The following is a 22,768-nucleotide window of genomic DNA, read 5'->3' on the forward strand; positions in this document are numbered from 1 at the left end:
AAAAAACAAAACAAAAAAAACACAGTAATCAGCTATTAAAATTCAATCTTCTCAAAGGATTATACTTTAGTTTGGATAACAGCTAAACTCAGGTAATACCTAAGCTTCAGACAAAAGCTGCCTACAAAGTAAGAGATAAGGTCAGTGTAGGCGTACATGTCTGGTTGCTTTTCTGTGAAGTCAGCAAACCGACTTTTCACATCTCAGGCCTGCCTTCTCTGGATTTGCCTAATTACTCTAATTACTGTAAATAAGCAAGTACAGGACGCAGAATGCAAATCTATTTTTGCACAGATAATGAAATGTTTTCATGGAACAGGAAAAAGGCTGATGCAGCATCTCTACAAACAAAGTAAGCAGACTGACTATTATTGGTTAGGGTACAGCAAATTCTCCCAATGAAAATATGCCTTCAAAGTCTTGAAGAAATGTTTCTTGATACCCCATTAAAGGGGATGGGCTTGTTTTTGTTGTTGTTGTTGTTGTTTTTTAAGCAAATGCCAAGAAGTTAATAATAAGTTAAAAAAAAGGATGCAGAAAGGAGATATCTGCAGATATGTAGACATTGCTACATCAGTGAGTTATTTCAATCCACACTGGGGAAGCCTTTTAAGGACGGAGGGACAGCTTTGGATGTGACCCAGTTACCCCTGTTTCTGGACAATGTGAGCAAACACAGAACACCTTGCGTTTATCGCCAACAGTTTCCTCCCTTTTGAAATTTATATCAATTACATTTATTATTGCCAGATACGACAGGTTGTCTCAGAGGAGTTTGTGCAAAAATGAACCAAACAAAATGCAAAAAAGTGCAGTAAAATAATGACAACATTACAAGCAAGGTATTTGGAGTATTATTCATATATTCCATTATTGCTTCTCTTCTCTCACCTCTACGTCTGATCTCCTCAACCTCTTTACATTTAATATTTTATATGGAAAATCTCACTCTTCTCTTTTTAATCCAGCTACTTTCATTGCATATCTGCTTTCCCACCCTCTCTATATGTTCAACAACTAAACGCTCTTTTCCCTGCCTTCTCTCCCCCCTCCACCCAAAAAAGAATGGCTATAAAAGCAGGGGGATATTCATTAGACCTAGATCTAAAAATAAGCATGTCTCCTTCTCTGTACTCCTGCCGTGTCGCGTCCCCCAAGGCTGCACAGTGTTATGGATGGCCCTGTCTGTTCGCCTCGTCTGGGGTCCGTGCACACACAACATACAATGCAGCGCACACACTTTCTAAAGGACACTCAAAAGCAGTTATCACTTCTATTCTTCCTCCTTCTTATTGCTGTTATCACCCCCCCCAGCCAATCTGGCCTTGGTCCTTTCCTGTGGGTGCACTACAGAGAGAATGGGGTCTAAAGTGTCGTCTCCTGTTATCCAACTCCTTGCTTTCAACTCATTACTTACTGCACTATGTACTTTATCTTCACCAATAGAAGAAACACACAAAACCCACAATACAAACACCCCCCTTAAAAAACACTCCAGTCGCAAGCAACCATAGAAAATCAAAATTAAACCAAAGGCCAAAATTGCGCCGTTTTCCTGGAGATAGTGCTTATACAATGAGACATGAACAACTAATATTTGTGGCTGAATAATGGAAATCCGAATAGGTAGCCCAACACACTTATTCAAAAGCAAAATAACAGTAAGTTTTTTTTTCATCACTTCACTTAGAAATTGTGCAATTTGTATAAAAAGCATTATTTCTACTGCATATTCATGTTTTCCTATTCAGGGCAAATTATTATGTATTTCATCAGGCATAATGACTGATTCAGTCATCAGTAGTTAACCTCAGGGGGTAAACTATTGTATGTGGGTTGTGTACTAACTTTTGTGTGTGTTGGTGTGTGTACAGAGCGACGTCGCGGCAGGGTGAAAGCAGGTCCTCCATTCAGCTCGGCGCGGATGCGGAGCAGCACGGTGCTCTACCACATCTCTGGGCACCTTCACAGCAGAGAGAAGAGCAAGATAAAGCTCAACAAGGTATCATCAGGCAGTTCAAAACATCAGGGCTGGCTTGGTAACATGGTGAAGGGTCAAACAAGAGTGGACAGGAGTGAGAAGATTGCTGATGTTATTAAAGCACAGTGGACAATCTGACATGGCAGGGAACTGAGGAGACCTACCGTGTCTTTGTGGAGAGGGGCTTTCTAGTCAACGAAACTATTCAATGAACAACATAGTGCACTTTGGAAGCTTAATCTGAAGCAACTGGACTTAGTCGAAGACCTTGAAGACTAGCATACTGTATGCTTTTTACCCTAGTTTACTTTAAATTGGCGTAAGCATTTTTTATTTGTAGCATCAGTTTATTCTTATCTCCAAGACTTGTTGAACTGTGGAAAAATTCACTCTGGCTTCCTTTCTTGTTTGTAAACTGGCTTAAATTAACTAACCTCTTTGAAGGTGGTATGGCTAAAGTGTCAGCATACCGTTTTCTGACACAGTCATATGACAATAAGAACTGGGTAAAAACTTCACACCTGAACAATGGGAATCCATAATACGGCATACAAACTGCCTATCAAAACGTGTGTTGATATAAACGCATACAACCCACACATGTTGAATACAATTAATCCTAATACCACAGATCTGTGTTGGCATGGTTGTGGAAAGAGAAGCTCCTTAATATATATGCTATGGCATTGCCCAGAAATAGCCCAGAATATGTTAAGTGTAATATTAAAGGAAAGTGAATTATTATGCCCAGAAGTGTGTTTGTTGGGTGTTGGATTGAATGGCATAAAATCAGCAACAATACAGCATCTTTAAGTGTTGGCATTCCTTGCTGTGAAAAGAATAATCCTTATGAATTGGAAAGTACGAAAGTTGAATTGTTTTTGTTTGAATAATTGGCTGAAGGTCTTCTTAGAACTTATAGTGATGGAACGTGCAGCCTCAGCCCTGCAGGGATTTTATAATGATGAACTTGACGGTCCATGGATATTATAAAGAATATAAAAATGAGAGAAATATTAGTGAAATTAGTTTGAATATGCAACAAAAAAGGGCTTAAAGAGGAAGCAAACCTTATACGAAACAGTGACAATGTTTCTATGTGCAATATATTGTATTACTATATTTCTGTAACATAACCTGTAATCTCTCGCGAAGTGTCTGTGTTGTGTATTTGTAATGTATGTAGTGTGTTGTGCTGTGTTTGTTCTGTCCTTGTATTTTGTCTTTGCCTTTAAAAAAAGAAATATGAAAAAAAAAATAATAATAATAAAAAAATACATCCTTTAAGAAATCTGATGTTTTCCCCTCAAGTGGTTATATCTTTCTGCATTATAATCATGTCAGGGTCAGGTCTGTGAAATTAAAACTTTTTTTTTTCTTTTTTTACATGTGGGCCGCGGGCACCAACATACAGCAGTTTCTTTCAAAAGAAAACGTGTTTACGTTCTGAATTTTGTCTCTTTTTTGTGTTGGTCTCTTCTGCGTTTGGCCTTTGGTGCGATAGTTTTGCATTACATCAAGACTGCCTGAAAAGTTGGTCAAACTAAATGGATGTAACAGGTTATTGCAGATACATTTTCTCTCATCCTGTCCTCCACAGAATGTGTTTGGGGATCTCCCTGCTCTGCCAGAGTACAAAGTAGCAGATGCCAAGAAGTCCAAATTCATCTTACTTCACTACAGCACGTTCAAGGCTGGCTGGGATTGGCTGATTCTACTTGCCACTTTCTACGTTGCTGTGACGGTACCATACAACGTGTGTTTCATCGGTGACGATGATGACCTGACCCGCAGCACAACTGTCAGTGACATCGCAGTGGAGATTCTTTTCATCATAGGTGAGACACACTTGTAGAGCTGATGACGTCCACATTCATGTACGTTCCAAATAGTTAACCCTCATGCTGCAGATTGTATTTGTCTCTCTTTCTTTTTCCCTGACAGACATTGTTTTCAATTTTCGCACAACTTATGTCAGCAAGTCAGGCCAGGTGATCTTTAATGCTCGACAGATCTGCGTCCATTACCTGACCACGTGGTTTATCATCGACCTGGTGGCCGCATTGCCCTTTGACCTGCTCTATGCCTTTAAAGTCAGCGTGGTAAGTAGCCATTGGCTTGTTGCTGCGTTTAATGTGGTAAATTAACCGTAGTTATTCTACTTTTATTGTTAGTCATTGTTTGTCAGCTGTTTTTTGGAGAATAACTTTTTAAGAATCAATAAAAACGTTTGATAAAAAAGTATCTACTGTACATCATTAATTTGTGTGATGAAAAAAAAAAATATTCATAAGAAAAGCAGGACTAAAAATATTAAGAAAGCGATGCTCCAGTGCCCCTTTGATTCTGCGTATTGATTCCACATCCTGTACAAGTGCTGTGAAAACAATCAAATCTGTATCATTAAAACCGTTCTCTGTTCTGCTTGAGTCAAATACATGGCCCCCTTAAGAATAGTTGAGTGGAGAAAGAAACAGAGATGTGGAGCAATTAGATAAACTTTTTCTGGTCTTGTCCCCAGCTGACTGATATCACACAATGAAAGCACTACACTATAGGGAGCTTTTGATGGGTTGCTTATGGATGTTTTATTCCTATTCAGCCTCTAATTTAGAGAAAGCAATGCTTTGCTCTTTGCTGCCTTTCGTCCCTACTCAACCACTGTAACGTGATTTAGTGTCAAATAAACAATGTGTCCAAAAGATGTGTCCTTAAATAATCCTGCATAAAAAAACAAAAGGACACCAAACGTGAGCTTTTTAGTCACAGGACTGAGAATGATTACAGAAAAGGATGAAAGGAGAGGCAAAAAAAAAAAAAAGAGCAGTATTTACAGAAGGCAAAGAAAGCACAAAAAACGTAAGAAAGAGAAGGGATGGCCAAAAAGTGTTGTGAAAGAAGTATAGATGCTGTGGTGCTCCAGGCGAAGGTGCTAGGTTGGTAAAAGACTATCTTACTGGAAATATCACACACTCCTTGTAGGACAGGGATTGGGTGTAGATTGGGTGTAAAACTATTGGTACACAAGTTGCCCCGTGGCTGCTGGGCAACTTCCTGCGCAATGTCCCAGAGAGAGAATTCACACACATTGTCGCTCTGCAGAAAAGGAGCCAGTTTGCACCCAGAATTCAAGTAGAGTCTGTAGCTCCTGTTGTTCTCTAGTTTTTTGTTTTTGTCGTTCATCTTCATCCTCCAGCTTTTATTAATGACTTTTACTGTTTTTTAGCATTGTAAACATGACATTTTGTTCTCTTTTTTTCTTTTTGTTGCTTTTTTTAATTGTTGTTTGAAGATGTGCCAGTGTTTTTGATATAATGCTGGAAAAGATCCAAATAAAATGTTTTAAATAGAAATCTTGGAACCTATCCGCTATCATCTCACAGCAAGATTTAACTGTATGTCTGGGTAGCCTGTATTTGTGTTAAACGACTTCCAGACAACTTTCTATTTTGTGTGCCAAATAATTTGCAGCCCAATTAACAATTTGAGAAGTGACTACTTTTTTCAGAGCGAAAGGGAAGTGAAATTTGTCCCTTCAAAATAAATGTTGTCATTTCTTGGTTCAGTACATTAACAAGAAGCCTGTTCTTCTGTTTCTGCTGAGTCCCAGTTTCCGTGTAAATAGTAACTTACATAGAGGCTTCGCTCAGGCTTTCTTCAGCAGCATGAAATCTGTGATTAGAATATTAAAAAGTTTGATATACTTTTTACAGCGAAGACATGATGTTTGGACCCAGTGGTGTCTGTACTTAAAAAAAGAAAACACTTGTTTAATAAATGGAAGTCCAAACATTATTGATTCATTTCAGGTATAGTCAGGAAATCTAAATGTTTATAGGCTCATTTATCTGGAACAGATTGTTGACTTCACATGCATTCAGATATCTGTAACTCAAGGTTATGAAATCATTTTCAAATTACAACTGGTGGTAAGCTTGCTTCATGAATGCCTTTAGCTGGGCTCTTTATTTACCTCTAACACTCAAATATTAATACATTAAAACTTCTGAACGCCCTTATTGTTGAATAACATCTACACAAATTGATCAGCAGGAAAATTGAAGGCACTTTTCTCTTATAGTTATTATATATTTATTACCTTTACTGTTCACAAGGGCTAAAGACAGTGAGTTGGTTATTAACTGCTATAAGGGCTAAAGTCATTATTAAAGCTGCTAAGAATAGCTCTCATGGGCCCCGGGGCATAGTTAGTGTTGGAGAGCAGCGTAGATTGTATGCATGTCAAACGCCACACCGGTAAAATAAAAAAAAAACCCACAACCAGTCACAGTGTTATGATTGGCTTTTAGCGCTGCCGGTGTGACTGCAGGGGGAGAAATAACGAGCATTTCTGTAAAGTTATGTTCTCATGTGCACAAATACTGCCTTAAAGAGCAGAGGGTAAGTAAGCAATCAAGTCGTTGATATCAATTTTACACCTGACGAGCAAAGGAAATGCAAATGTGAGGGGGGAAAAGTTGAAGGTGAAAAAGTAGCAGGTGTGTGTGTGTGTGTGTGTGTGTGTGTGTGCGCGCATGCATGTGTGTCCACTGTGTGTGTGTCAGGTACATTACATTGCTTACTGCTCATGCTGCTGGAGGAAAATAGGATGTAGCACACAGTCTGCTCGCTCTATAGGTGGTTTGCTGGTCGGTGATAGATGGTGGAGAGGAGATGGAGCTTCTCCCCTGGGCTTGGTAGGAGGCTTCATTACCCCTCTTGCTGTGCCACTTCTCTTTTCTCACAGCAAGTGTGTGGAGAAAAAAAAGACATAGAATTTACTGGAGACACTTGGAGGAGCAGCTCTTTTAAGGAATGTCCCCACTTCTTCTCCTCTTTGTTCTGTTTAAGTGCACAGTGTGTAATCATTTTAACATGCAAGCACATTTTCTCTCCCCTCTATCTTCATCATTCCTTTTCTTGCCTTTATCCTTCCTCATTCTCCCTCTGGTTTTGCCAGCTATTACCTTAGATACACTTTCTCTAGGCTTTCTGTCTCACTGTCTTAGTACCAAATACACACGTACACAAACTACACAGATGCTCGTGCAACATACATCCTCATAGAAGTGTTACAGATATTCTCCATGTCCCATATTCCTCTTAATTATGGCTGCTACAGTATCTTGTGTCTATCTCCAAAGGGGGGTACACACTCTGGCAAGCAATGAATGATAGGCTGTTGGTGGATATTGCCTGAGGCGCAGGTGCACAATGAGTGTCTTCTACATATACAGGACATGAATAGATGGAGAGGTGTGAAAAGAACTGTACAGAGTTAAAGTGTGACAGAAAAAAAACACTGACAAAATATTTAGAGACACTCAAATAAAACAAACACATATACAGTATGTGATCGAGACCCTGAACCTCTGGGTCCAAACGGCGAAGACATGATGTTTGGACCCAGTGGTGTCTGTGAGGCCCCTCCTATGACCCCAGGCTCACTGTACCCACGTGTAAGACCGCTGACCATATATGAAGTGGGACAACGCTTCTCCTTCTCCTCCCATTTTACACATTGAAGCCAAAATACCCTTGTGACATATTGTGCTGGTGATGTCATTTGAAACCGGAGTAGTGGAGTAGAGTCTCTGCTTCAAACATAAATATGTTGGACTGGATTGTTTGATTGATTGGCATTATTTATTATGTGATATTAAAGGATCCTTTAACTGGAAATCATCATGCACATCATATTTATGTTGCACTAACTAGCGTTTGCAACTTTGTTTTTATTGAACTAGGAAGCCTTTGAGTGCCTTCAAATCTCTGAGTGGAAATGAAGCATGTTCAGAAGCTTTTTGTCGATTCAGGCAGAGCAATTTATGCATTTGAATGTGTGCATTTGTGTATTAACCATACTACGCTGGTTTATTGCTTCTTTCATAAACTTTTATGTCTGCCCCTCAGTTTCTTCATTTTTTCCCTCTTTTTTATTACTTTGTCTGAGTTTGCGCCCAGCAACACAAGGAGATCTCTCAAATGAATAGGAGGTAGTTGCGCTGCTTCATTGCTTAGCAAGGTAATGAAACACATGTAGCCTTGAGAAGCAAGTGCTGCAGAGAAGGAGGCGGTAATTGATTTAGCTCTGAATGAAGAGAAGTGACGGAGATGGATGAGACACCATAACACCAAAAGTCATATTGTTCCAGAAATCATTTCTTCAGTTTTTAGAATATACCAATGACAAGCAGGTTATGAAACAGCATGAAATCTGTCAAACTGCTGCTAGTATATTCATCTGTAAATATGAAGAAAGCTTGTGTCCGTGTTTTTCATCCCCAGGTATCCGTGGTCCACCTTTTAAAAACAGTGCGTCTGCTCCGTTTGCTGCGACTGCTCCAGAAGATGGACCGCTACTCACAGCACAGCACGGTGGTCCTGACCCTGCTCATGTCCATGTTCGCCCTGCTGGCACACTGGATGGCCTGCATCTGGTACATTATTGGCAAGATGGAGATGGAGGCCAACGCCTATAACTGGGATATTGGTGAGTAAAGAAACGTGGTGCCAAGTTTTTAAAAGACAAAAACTAACTACATGAAGATTTGTCATAAGATCCAGGGCATGCAGAAAAATTGCATCTTGAGCACAGTTGGAGGTTGGAAAAATCCCTATTTTGAGGATGATTACAGTATTTTTTCATGCTGGTGGTATCTCTCTGGCGTAAAGCATCTAAGTAATTCCTGAACTTTATTGTTAATTTCCCCGTCTTAAAATTGTATACATTTTGTCTGTTTTAGGTTTTTACCGATTCTGCTGAGTCATCGCAAAACTTGACACATTGTGACACTAAATGACAAACTTTGTATCTCAGGTTACTTCACCGTGTTCCATAATACATTTGTATTTTCAAAGTAAATAAATTAAATCAAACAAATGTATCATTTATGAAACGTGGTTTGCATTGATTTAATATATACATATTTTGATTCAAATGAAAAAATGTGACGTACAAACATATGTGCTAAGATGTATTTCTACAAAAACAGACCAGAGCATCCAAAGATTAGAGCTCAAAAGAGTATAAACAGCTTTGCAAGATGTGTTTGAGGAGAAAGCACACTACATAAAAGCCTCCGTCCTCAAAAGAAATACATCAAGAGTCTGAATCTCAGACAACCTCATACCTACCGCCTGTCCCTGAGGAGAGAGCTGTACATGACTGGACATTGGGACGGGACACAGGTGAAAACAAGTTTAGGCGATGAATCAGTAAAAATGAGACTCTTTGTAGAAACGTGGACTTCAGGGGGGTGCTGTCTAGTTCCTGTTCTTGATTTATGTTTTTGTACAGTTGATGTAGTGAGGCTTAATAAATATTTTCCTTTTCTCTACATGTTTCTTTCTGAGCAAGAACTTTTCTGGCTTTGTCACGATCAGTGCAAAGTCACACTTGGCAGAATAAATGACTCAGAATAACAATCTGTTTTTTTTATTGATTATCCATCATTGATGAAGGAAGTATATGGTTATGTTTGTAATCTTCAAATCACAACTTTATTTCATGTAGGATGTATGTCTCCTCTTGTCCTTAAACTCTCTGTTTGACGTGTGTCCAGATTTAAGTTCTGCACTACATCAACCATCCATCACATGTTGGGTTTGGTAAACATGTCAGTTTTGTGATGTATTGCAGTTTCATAGCTCGGTTTTTCAGATAGCTATTGACGCATGAAACGTGCAGTCATCAGGTCAGATCTGAACATATGTTTGTCATCATCGTCCCCGTCACTTTTAAAGCCATCAAAGTTAAAAAGAAATCCAACATAATTAACACTCAGCAATGGATGCAAAGGTTGTTTATTAAGCCCTGCACTAATACATACCCTAATAAATCACAGAACAGCTCAGTAACTGAGAGCTTCTTCAAAAACACTAATGGATGATCTTGTTAAAATGCCATTATGTAGAGTTTAGGTTTGCAGTCTAACCAAACGTGTCTGTGTCCTGTAAAGATTAAATATACACCGATATTCAGTCCATGATTTCCTCATAGATTTCACTGACTGCTAAGTCAACTTTGCGTTGAAAGAAAAGTGTTAGTCATCAGTTCAGTGTGTGTGTGTTTTTGCATACAGGTGCTTGTGTGTGTGTGTGTGTGTGTGTGTGTGTGTGTGTGTGTGTGTGTGTGTGTGTGTGTGTGTCATAAAACTGGCTGAGCAAATGGCATGGATCGTCTTGTAATTCCCCCTCAGCCTGCAGGTCCCTGGTATAATGAGGCCTCCAGAGCTGATCTGTGGTCAGTATCGATGAGCAGCTGTGCCTGCAATTACCTCGCTCTAGTGTCTCTCTAGCTGGTTCCGGGTCAGCATTGACTGGGTCATAAGAACAATGCAGATCTCTCACCACCAATTACTGCGTCTCAGTGTCATGAAATAACAGGTCAGTGCATGAGGCAGGATTAATGTGTTGTATCCTAATTACGCCACACTGATGCTGAACTGAGCGTTGAAGTCAGGCAGCTGTGAGGGGCTTCCATCCAATTACCATTCATCAGTGTCTGCTGGAGAGTCTCCCGGGATCAGTGGTATGTCTGCACACTGTACTGACCAGGGATCAGTACTGATTCCCAAACATCTGATCTGTTTAACTGTTAAATCCATCGTTCTGAATGGAGCAGCTCTGTTTACCGCAATTTACAGGACTGGGAAACAGTGCTGTCAGATCTGTCAGCTTCTCCATGCTCGACCCCCAGCTTTCATAAACACACTGCAGGTCATGATGTCTTAAAACAATTAGAATCAAAAAGTCCGCTTGCATTCTTTTGGGAGTGTAGACATTTGTTAAAAGAGTCAAAGCTTCGAGTCTTCTATTAGTCAGAATTAATATCTTCTAAGTTTGTTTCTTAATGGCCTTTGTCTTGTCATGACCAAATATTTTAAACAACAGTATTTGTAAACAACAGTTACACTGCTTAAACTACTACCTTTAACCGTTTCTTTGTCTTTAAATCTATCTTAAAAACAGGATGGCTCCATGAGCTAGGGAAGCGTCTCGAGTCGCCGTACTACTCCATGGAAGGTGTTAACGGGACTGGCAGTGGGCCCTCCATCCGCAGCGTCTACGTCGCCTCGCTCTACTTTACCCTCAGCAGCCTGACCAGCGTGGGCTTTGGTAACGTGTCGGCAAACACAGACACTGAGAAGATCTTCTCTATCTGCGTCATGCTTATCGGAGGTACTTAAAACACTCACATCGATGACTACTGCTGTGAAAGGTTGTCGAAAACATTTCTTATTTTATGACACTATAACATTTGTGCAGTTTTAAATTTGTTTTTGGCATTTTTAGAATTCAGAAAATAGCATCTAGAATTATAATAAGTTATTATATGTACAGACATTTTTTCTTTCTTGTGTTTTTGCAATGGAATAAAAATGCATAAAAAGAAGCATGTGGCAGATATAATCTATAGTATACCAAACAGACCTTTACAAGATGACCTGATCCAGTTTAAACTGGATTGTTGCACTGGGTTTGGTGGTTTTTGTGGATGAAGAGACCACAGTGGCTGGTTTTCCCTTTGGACCGTCCTCATGCTGTTTCGGCTAAATGTTAAATGTCTCTCTCTGCCTGGGGGCACAGGCAGTCACAGATGCATAACACGCAAACTCATACATGCACGCACACGCACACACACACACACACACACACACACACACACACACACACACACACAAACAGTCCCTTATGGGTAAACAAAATGAATACACAGCACCTGTTCATTATAACAGTGCAAAGGTCAGGTAAGGTGAGTTCATGAAAACAGTTATTGCTTGATCAACAGCATTTTTTTCTCCTTCACAGTTTTAAAATCATGAATAAATAAGGACGCTTCATGTGATTGAATAAATACAAAGAAAAGGAGAAAGCACAGTATTAGTGTGGATGCCCAAAAAGCTTTCCACAGCGTTTGCTGGAAGTTTTTATACCTCTGCTGGGAGAATTCTAGTTTCAACAAATACTCAGTTAATTGTATTAACCTTTTACAGGGCACTCTTTGAAATTAAAAAATTCAACCTGATAGTGTTATTCAGGGACATAACAGAACTTTTTTTTTTTGGTGCCACTGCGCCACCAGCACCCCCCTGTTGGAAATATTTGACATCATACAATTACTCAACAACAAAATATATATAACACGGGTTTAGTCAATTTTTCATTAATCTACATATTTTAATACAAAAATTAACAACCAAATTCTACATATGATACATTTAATGTAAACTCATGATGAAAAGAAATAAAGCACAAATTTGAAAAAATCAGGAATAACTAAACATTTAAAACTTCACTTTAGAAACCTTGACATAATAGCTCCCTTTTTACGACTAAATTGCCAACCTCGAGAAAAAAAAAGGAGTCACAGGCAGTCACCACTCAGTATGTGGTCTGTGTGTTTGCTGCTTTCATGTCCAGAGGTGAGCGACACACCTGCAGGGCAGCTGGAAACTGAATGAGATCAGTAGATTTCATTTTCTGTAGGCAGGTGTCTGTTACACAAATCAAATTCTCTCCTCTCTGTCCTGACACTGATCTGTTCCTGTCTGGGAGGTGTCGAAATACAGGTCATGAATGCAAATACAATGTTTAGCAGGTTCTGTTGTAATAACAAGCGAAAACACTCTTTATTGAATATAAGTTGGTTTTTTTTCCTCTTCACCCATTTGCAAGTGATCTAGTTTCTATACACATTTGAGTTTGCATCTCTAACAGAGAAACAAATATAGAGTTGTGCTTTTTTACTGGTAAAAATAAAGTAAATTACTTATTGCCTTTACATGTTTAGTCTCAAAATTGAATACCAACGATGTTTTGAAGTGAAAATGAAAATGTTTCTACAAATAGCTTATATGGGATGTTATTATAGAAAACAAATGGAAAATGGACTTCAGGTTGTATAGCGCTTTTCTAGTCTCCTGACTACTCAAAGCACTTTTACACTGCAGGTCACAATGTCAAAATATGACATTATATGAGTATCTCTACTTTTTATATACATGATTTTTTTATTTTTGAAATTCATGGTTGATTTGGTTTGAGCAGGATGGTGATTTGTGTGCAAATCCAAGTCACCCCATTAATGCTTCACTGGGCCCTTTGACTTCAAAACTGTCGAGTCTACACAAAAACGTTTCCCTGCTGGCCCCGAGCTAGTGCCATGAAAATTGAACATAAAAGGTGTACTTATATTATAGATTCCCTGTGTAAACAACCACTTTGACCCTCTCTTCTTCTTCTTCTTCTCTCCCTCTTCACACCTGCAGCTTTGATGCACGCTCTGGTCTTTGGAAACGTGACAGCCATTATCCAGAGGATGTACTCACGCTGGTCCCAGTACCACACCAGAACCAAAGACCTCAAGGACTTCATACGAGTCCATCACCTGCCGCAGAGCCTCAAGCAGCGGATGTTGGAGTATTTTCAGACCACCTGGTCAGTCAATAACGGCATCGACTGTAACGAGGTATCACTTGCACACTTAAAGCAATTTATTTTAAGTTCCAATAGTATAATATGATGTGATATATATAACCTGCTGAGAGGGGAAGTGCTTTTTTAAGTTAGAATTTGTGTGCAGTATTTTACTTTTATTGGTGTAATTACACTATTTTTTTAAGGAAATAAAGGATCTCATCTCAGCACTTAGAACATTATAAGGCGGCCATGATGCCAACACAGTAGATGTTGGGTCGAGCAGCAAATAATACATGTTTTGATAATATTTTAATCATTTCAGTTAATGTAAATATGGGAATTATTGCAGGTTGCGTCACATCGAAAAGTCTTCTAAATGTGTATACAAAGCCAGTACACAGAGCCAGATTTGCAACTGTGGCACGAGGACAGTTCGGAGAAAACACAAACAGAAGAGGAGACGAGGAGGCGGAGAAACACCTTTTGCTGACAGGCCTCAGGAAACAGAGGAGACCAGTCAGTAGTCTAATAGCAGCTCGTCCCTCCGGGCTGTGAATGCCTGTGAGACAGCTGTCAGGGCCTAGAGCAGCGCTGAGACAGAGTGATGATGATGAATCCCAGACAGATGAATTATAGATGGGCCTGTTGATTAAAGTCAGCCCGGCTTTGACGACTCATTGATCGACAGAGAGTGACGCTGAGCTTCAGATATCTGTTCCGACAGGGAGAAAGAAAGATAGATGATGTGCAGTGTTTTCCCTTTTTTTTTAACCAGATCATAGTTTGCATGCTGTGTTGATTGAAATACAGTAGCATGTTGGAAATAGTAAGAATCAATTGTATTTTTCAACAAAAAAAAGTTTTACTTCTGACAAATGTTTATGGAGTTAAAATCAAGTTTGACCTTTCATTCAAAACAACGTGGAGTTATATTATCTGTGCATTCATCTGGGCACATTCAAAAGCTTGTTTTCTATAAAAATGACTGTATGCATTGAGATTTGTAGAAGGTCCACGAGGAGGTTATTTATCTAAATCAAGGGGCTTACGGTACTGTAGAGGATGTGTGGTGTTCTGTGCTGATCGTTAACCCCTCTGAAGAAAAGTAGTGACTTTTGATCATGTTCATGAACTAAACTGCATTCGACACTGATTTTTCCTGTAGCTTAGAAATCAAATCAATGGCAACCAAGGCTGCAAATGTAATCACTGGCCGTGTTTCCACAGCTGCCATGCGTCACTTCTACCTGCTTCCCCAATCTTTCTCTCACTCGCTCTCTTTCTGTCTTCCTCCCTCCCATCATCTTCGCAGCTGCTGAAGGATTTCCCGGACGAGCTGCGATCTGACATCACCATGCACCTTAACAAGGAGATCCTGGAGCTGTCGCTGTTTGCATCCGCCAGCCGCGGCTGCCTGCGCTCCCTGTCGCTACACATCAAGACCACGTTCTGCGCTCCCGGGGAGTACCTCCTGCGACAGGGCGATGCGCTGCAGGCCATCTTTTTTGTCTGCTCAGGGTCCATGGAGGTGCTGAAAGACGGCATGGTGCTGGCCATCCTTGGTAGGATATAAGAAGGAGGAGGGGTGGTGTATGGAAGATGTAGAATCCCTTTGTGTCATCATTATAGTTTTACAAAGAACTCCCGACAGGAAAGTTCTGTATGGCTCATTGTGATAAAGATGAGCCTGTAAATGAGCCCATTATTTCCTAAAAGGAGCATTACAGTGTCCTAAAGGCTACGGCTTCTGAGTCGTGTTAATGAACTCCCATGAAACCAACTCAAATTACATGCCAATTTGTCTACAATAGATACTATTTTCAGCTGAATGTTGGGGGATGAGAGCAATAAAAGGACTTCGTGGTAGCTGTCTATGGATGCATAAAAGGGGATTAAAGCAGATTGTTAATTTCATGGAGCCACTGTTGTAATTGGATTATACCATAGAACAGTTCATCATTCAGAAGAATCACTTAAGCCCAGTGACATGGAGGTGAATATGTGCTTTTTTATTAGCATGTAAATGAGACCCGTATACTTTAAACTGTGTCGTCAAGTCCAGCCCATTTCATCAGCTTCATTCAACAGTCAGATTATTATAAATATTTAGCTCCGTAATCTAAGCAGGTCAGATCAGTTTTTCGCTAAATGTATTTATATTTATTTGTTTTTTATTAAAAAAAGGGTTTAATGAATATTGGATTTGCTTTAAACGATAATAATAATAATAATAATAATAAAAGTAAAGTTTTAAGGGAAGAAGTTGTAATGAGAGGAAAACAGTTTGAAAACATGCATGAAAGAAGAGAGTGCTTATGATCTAGAGAGAGCATCTCAGGACAGCATTCTGACCCAGAATCTGGTCAAGCAGACACCCATAGCCGCTGGACTGTGCACACGGTGCTGATTTGGTGCCACCATGAAAACTTCAGCTAAGAGATCTAAAGGTTTATTCAAAGTTTGACTTTTGATAGAATGAAATCCCAGACCATAAATCTGACACACTGTTCGCACCCCAAAACTGTCCCTGTATACTGTCGACCTTGATGCAGTTAGAACAGAGGTAAGTGATTAAAATGAAACCACTTTCCTGCTTGCGTGATAAACATGAAAGGACAGCCATTGATACAGAGCAGAGTTAACAGCTAGCCTGTCCAAAAATTGAACAAAAGGTGACATTCCTCCCCCGAAAACCTTTAACCTTCAGACTTCTCTTCACTAAATGTAAAACTATATATTTGCATCAATTATACCCCATTCCTAGCCACCACTCTTATTATCCTCATCAAAGACCAACTGTTAACTTGGGGACTAGGGACAAGGAGCTGCTTAGTGCATGTGTTGTAAAGAGTACTTTGAGTTAGCCTTGCAGTGCTGAAATGTTGGTGGAGACACATATCACAATGGAGTGTAGAAATGTTTCTGTAGCTCGGGTATAAGGATCAAGGTATTAAAGGAATATTTTAAAGCGATAGTTGTGATATTTTAAAGTATTCTTCTCTGAGGTGTGTATAACTATATCGACTAGAGTGAGCACTGGCCATGGGCCTCTCTGACCCAAACTGCTGTTTATGTACAGCATTGTACACTGCATGGCATGTGTGAGAAATGGTGTGGTTCACAGCAAGGTCCAAAAAGAAAGGGTTGTTTTCGTCTGTGTTGAGCTATTAAAAAGATCTTCAAATAGATTGTACACAATTTTATTTTACAGGTAAAACTTTATAAATGGCAATGTTCGTGTTACTCGTGGCCATGCCTGCTTCGCTTCTATGAAGAAACTTTAGTTTCACCCTGTTTGTGAAGCACTTTGTGGCCCCTGCCTGCGAAAAGTGCTATATAAATAAAATTTACTTACTTACTTACTTACTTAATGCTTCTCCTTTTTCGCAGATTGTTTAACTCTCCAAAGCTTCCTCAACACACCTGCACATGAGGTTCAGCTGCTTTTAAGAGAATTTCCCACTCAAAACTTCTGCTTTAAAAAATGTGTGAAAGTGTGGGGGTGTTTTTGAAAAGCACCAAGGATATTATATGAAATGTCATTTTTGCAGAATATCTTTAAAACAAGATGCACGACAAACACTCAATGCTGCTGTTCTACCAGCCAAGCACATCTGCTGTGTAACACAACCTCTTATGAGTGACCTCATTGGCCTTCGCTTTTTGGAACACAGGGCACCGAGTCAAAAACCTATCAAGTGTGTGTGTGAGCGTGTGTGTGTGCATGCGTGTGTGTGTGTGTGTGTGTGTGTGTGTGTGTGTGTTTGTGTGTGTGTGTGTGTGTGTGTGTGTGTGTGTGTGTTTAGAAGGTGAGTTAGAACAAGAGAGTTAAGGATATGAATCTGAAACCATCCATCACTGTCCAGGGTTGGTGCGGTACTTAAAATTATTATCTCAATCTCTCTTTGTGTGTGTGTGTGTGTGTGTGTGTGTGTGTGTGTGTGTGTGTGTGTGTGTGTGTGGGTGTGTGTGTGTGTGTAGTGTAAAGTATCTACTTGCTGTTGTGTCAGTATCATCATTTGCACTCAGCACTCCCAACTCCTGATGAAAAAAAAGTTTGCTTGTGTGTATGTGTGTGTGTGTGTGTGTATGTGTGTGTGTGTGTGTGTGTGTGTGTGTAGGTGGCATTGTTTACTGGTTTACTGAGCAGGCTGTGTGCATATGTGTATATGTGTGCAGGCTTGACAAGCAGAGAGCATTGTCTCTGTGCTTGCTTGCTGACTGTGCAGAAGGTCAGACTGACATTGAGTGTCTGACTGAAGGAGAAAAAAATCTCTCTCTCTCTCTCTCTCCTCATCACACTACAAGAAAGTAAGAAAGAAAAAGAAAGACAGTGGGTGAGATGGCGAGAGGCCATGTTGAATGATGTGCAGCATTGACAGTGGGAGGGGGAGGAGGAACTGGAGCTGATGGAGGGAGAATGTGTGTAGTGGAATAAACAAATGAAACACAAGTCAGCGGTTGAACGGAAGGAAGACCATGAATGAGTAACAGAAAGAGGATAGGGATAAAGGAAGTAGTAAACAACAGAGTTTAACGAAGAGGGGAAGAGTAGGCGGTGCAAGTAAAAATAAGAGAAGAACGGGATTGAGGCAGGTAAATGTATTAGCAAACAAATCAAAAAGCCAAAGAGAATAAAGCTGGCCTGATGTTAGAAAAGAAAAAAGGAGAATAAATAAAACTGGTGTATTAGAAAGCCAAGATGGAGAAAGGAAGAACTAAAGAATGGAAAGGAACCAAATCAGAGGAATAGTGGGAAGAAAGGAGTGCGGGAATCGAAAGTAGGAAAAACAATCAAAGGAAAGAATGGTAAAAGCAAGGTGTGAGGTGAGGATGTAAATATAGGAAAGAAGATAGAAGGAAAGAAAATTAAACAGGGTTTAAGGGAAAATAAAAATGGGAAAGAAAGGGGTCATGAAAAGATCATGGAGAAAAGAGGAAAGGATGCAAGGAGGAAAAACACCATATGAAATTATAGGAAAACATGCAGAAAGTAGAACTCGAAGAAAGAAAGGGAGAATTAAACAAGGTGAAAAAAGTATAAAAGGACAAAAGGATACAGGGGAAGAGAACAATTGAGGTACGACAAGAGAAGGACAGCTGTGAGGACTGAAGTTGTGTGAAAATGAAGAGAATGACTCCTCTTATGTCTTTTTGATATAGGAGGAGTGGTGAGAAAGAGTGAGAGACAGTGGCTGTGGTGTGAAGGAGTGAACTGAGAAAGTAAGAGAGAGAGAGAGAAAAAAAGGGAGGTGGGTCAGTCACGACTAGCACTCCATCAGCATGGCTGTAATTGAGCAGCGCTCACAGTTCACAATGACCATAATGAATCATTTATTACTGCTTCTGGGGCATTAACACTAACAGGGTGCTTAGCTTTGCTCTGTATGTATGAACAGGAAACAGCTGTCAACTACACTTCAAACTGTCACATTTACAGAAAGAAGTGGGAAATAGTCTAAAGTCTAAAGTTATTGACTGTAATATTCATGTTCATCGGCGGTCTTTTTAGTTCTGTAGCTATTTTGTATTGAAAGCAAATGATTTTAATTAGCTACCTTACATTATCTCCTGATATTAAAGTAATAGAGTTTGCCTTAAAGCAGTAAAAAGAGTCTGTGTGTTCATACTGTATTACGACTTGAGCTTTTAACTTTTTAAAGTCATTGACAAAGTAGCACGAGTGAGCAACAGGCGCTAATGTTCATGTAGAAACAAAGCAGAAAGCTTGCTGTCAGCTCTGTTTATTTTTAGTTGTTTGTTCTACTCGGTTGGTCACAGGAGCAGCAAGGTGGTGATGAAAAAAAATGTTGCCAGCCTCAAAAGGCTTTAGAGTTAGAGTGCTTATAATTAATGATGGCATGACCGCTTTGTTACCAATTTATTTTTTTCTTCATGTTTGCCTCAGTTTTAGCTGATTGATGTCAGATGAGCAGAAACAGATTCAAGTTAAGAACATACACTGTATAAAACATGGGCGTAGTCTCAGTGACATCACCCATTGTGTGTTAAAGAGGCGTTATGAAGCCAGTCATCATATTGGAGATGCTGATTCTGACCAACCTCTGGCTTGGAGAGGAGAAGTTGAAGAGGTGGCGTGGAGATGGATGTTAGAATATCTTGGTTGCTGAAAAAAGCCCATCGAGCTTTTCAAACTTGTCAAGTTAGCATATTCCAAATAATGAAAAAGCTCAAAATAAGCAGCCAGTTCGAGGTGGCTCATAAAGTAAAGGCTTGCCTCCTGGTAAGTAAGTATAGCTAATTTTGTAAAACATTAGGAATTAATATAATAACATTGATGAAACATTACAAAAAAAATCACCTTCTGTACAAATAAAGAAATTAGCTAAAGGGACCAAAACCATTTTCAGCACAGCACTGTGAATATGTTTATTTTTAAAATAAAAATGTAAATGCCATCATGGGCTGGAAAGGGGATTTCTTTGTTTTTGGCGCCAGCCTTAGGTGGACACAGAAGGAGCTGCAGTTCTTTGCACTTGTACATTGGCTACATTTTTCAACACTAGAAGTTGCTGCTCGGCTAACATTTTCAACGCTGCTGCCAAAGTGGTCAGGGGTCAACGAAGTTGACATCAGAAACATTTTCCGGTTCAAAATGTCTTTTATGCTTTATACATCAGTTTTATATAGCAAAAGTTTCCCATATAGAATTTGAAATTACTTGAAGAACATTTTGGGCTAATTTTGATCTTCCTCCACAGTAACACTTGCTTTGTCTTTTTAAGTTTATTAATTCATTTGATCATTCTACCACTTAAAGAGGATTGTTACTACAATATATGTGAATGGCTTTCTTTGGCTGTAATAGCTGGTTCATGTATTTGTCTCAGCTTAATAGCTGAGATACAGTAGCAAGAACAAAAAAAAAACTATTAGACTACTGGACTATTTCCTCTCCATTATATAGTTTCATGCCAGTTTTCTTTACAAGCAAAAGCAGAGTAGTTCAAACATAAAACAAAAACGTTGCTACTGAAATGAGGGTAACAGTTCATGTGGTTCACACTGTAAGCTGAGTACTCCCTCGAAAACTCTCAGATGAATGGAACATCTGAAACGGACTCTGCACCCTTAAACCCCTTTTACCAGAGAAAATCACATCATGCAGTAACCTTTAGTCTGACCTCCATCATCATTTCTCTCTCTCTTTGCAGGTAAAGGAGACCTGATCGGGGCGAACCTGTCCTTAGATGACAGAGTGATTAAGACCAACGCAGATGTGAAAGCACTGACTTACTGTGACCTGCAGTGTGTGAACCTGAAGGGACTTTATGAGGTGTTGGACCTTTATCCTGAGTACTCGCATCACTTTGTGCAGGATATCCAGCAAGATCTCACCTACAACCTGAGGGAGGGACAAGAAACACATGTGAGTCCAACTGAGTCCCTAAGGCGCTGCCATTTCTGCTGGGTGTTTTAAAAGTCAGACCTCGTCTATTGTACTGACTTTTTTGTAGGCTTTAGCCAAAAAAATACACAACGTCTATTTAAGGAGCAGACCGGCTTCACTGAATTCCACTTTGATTTTATGTCCCAGTGTGTCCAAAACTTTTTGTATTTTGTGCTGCAAGAGTACAGTAGTTATTTTAGTTTATATTGAAGAGGCCCCCCCTGACATTATAAATAGTGAGGGGTGGGAAACCTAATGACGGGCAGATTTTTTAATAAACTGCATTATCCTGAATAGTCTTGGATATTTTTTGTAATACTACCGATACGGTATGATGAAGGGAGTTACAGTGAAAATGGGTGAAAACCGTGGCTATGCTGAGCAAGAGAAATGAGAAAAGTTGGTGTTGTAAGAAGGGGATTTTTTTAGAGTGACTGGAAGAAGCAAGAGAGGAATATGTATAAAAAAAGAAGTGAAAAGAGAGAGTGTGTGTTGGCGTGTATGTGCCTGAGAAAATAGCCGGGCCACTCTGATGAGCTCTGCTGCTGTAATTACACTCAGGTGTTTATGTTTCTCGCCCTCAAACACTGCTGGCTGTCACACACACATGCACACACACACACACACACACACACACACACACTTTCACACTTCTTGCTGCAGGGCTTTTAGGGGCATAGATCTGAAGTGGAGTTAAAATGAAGACAGGAAGAAGGAGCTGGGCTCAGGATGGAGGATGTGAGTGTGAGAAGCAGAAGATTACTGTTTGGATATTACTGTTAACAGTGTGCGTATCACTGTGTTAAAGTGAATTCTTTGCCATCATAGGAATAGGATCACTTCAAGCCATACAGTCATTTTTTACATCCTTGCACCCAAAAAATGAAACTGCTGAGTGTTGTGGAAAAGGCCACATCTTGATTGCTCTGTAGTGCAGTTCATTTACTGTGTATACTCTCTTTGGCTCTTTTACAGGTGAAGGCCAGACTGTCTACAACAACTGTGGATACTCAGGTAATGGACCACACTCAGACTGCAACACACTGATTGATGATTTTCAATCTAAAGGCAAAAACGTGCCCCTTTTTGTTACAGCCAACCCAGAACGTTTTAATCAAGCCACATCCGAAAATAATGAAACTCAAATGAAGTTCAACAGCAGATCAATTTCTCTAACCTGACATATAAAAAGTCTGCAGAGCGACCTCCATCGCTTATAATGGAGTCTATCACTCTTTTACCCTTAATGAGTCGAATGATGGGGAGATTTTTTTGATACTTTTTTTTTTGAGGCGAGAAGGTCGGCAAAGGAGAGAAGATCAATCGCTCGCAGAATGAGCTAGCAGTCATTAAATCACAGCAGGCCCAGAATAGACTGCGATGAAATTCTCCACATGCTGTCAGGCTGCTCTTTAAATGCTGAGAATATACACAGATAAACATAAATATAATAATTTGCTGTCAAGTATTTTAAGAAGAAATCCATTTGGCTGTCTCGTAGCCATTAACCTTGCTCTCACTCTGAAGTGAGGTCACTGGCTGCTGATCAATAGGTTAACTTTTCGGATGTTACTTCTGTTATTGTGTCCTCTTCTTAAGGATCAGCAGCCATGCTGACGTCTTTCTGTGTGAAGGGATGTCAGAGTGCACCAGAGTGGCCTTCATTTATCTGAAGGTCACATTTGTGCTCTTACATGTTTACTGGGATTTTCTGCTCTACCTCATCAACCATAAAGCTGAGTAGTCTGCTTTTTGCACATAGAAGTCATTAGTGCATATTGAAGCCACCCCAGGGTTATGATATTAACCAAATAAATACAGATAAGTGTATTCAGCATCTTCAGAAGGAGCCGAAAACATGAGGATGACAACATTTGCTCTGAGAATTGCAGTTTTTTGAAAAAGAGGCATCAAGGTTGATGCTTCAGATGAGTCAAATCATCATGAATAGA

General features: G+C 39.7%; 1 protein-coding gene across 1 annotated transcript in view; it reads left to right on the forward strand.

Annotated features, from left to right (window-relative positions):
* The window catches only part of kcnh8 (potassium voltage-gated channel, subfamily H (eag-related), member 8), a 52,116-nt gene that overhangs the window by 19,847 nt on the left and 9,501 nt on the right, over positions 1-22,768 (forward strand). The window contains exons 4-12 of the mRNA XM_079367611.1: positions 1,875-2,002; positions 3,582-3,819; positions 3,926-4,083; positions 8,270-8,474; positions 10,955-11,164; positions 13,255-13,454; positions 14,718-14,967; positions 20,581-20,795; positions 21,792-21,830. Of these exons, the coding sequence (XP_079223737.1) occupies positions 1,875-2,002; positions 3,582-3,819; positions 3,926-4,083; positions 8,270-8,474; positions 10,955-11,164; positions 13,255-13,454; positions 14,718-14,967; positions 20,581-20,795; positions 21,792-21,830 (1,643 nt within the window). The remainder of the gene's footprint in view (positions 1-1,874; positions 2,003-3,581; positions 3,820-3,925; positions 4,084-8,269; positions 8,475-10,954; positions 11,165-13,254; positions 13,455-14,717; positions 14,968-20,580; positions 20,796-21,791; positions 21,831-22,768) is intronic.

Source organism: Symphodus melops (genome assembly GCF_947650265.1).
Source record: "Symphodus melops genome assembly, chromosome: 18".
Taxonomy (NCBI): Eukaryota; Metazoa; Chordata; class Actinopteri; order Labriformes; family Labridae; genus Symphodus; species Symphodus melops.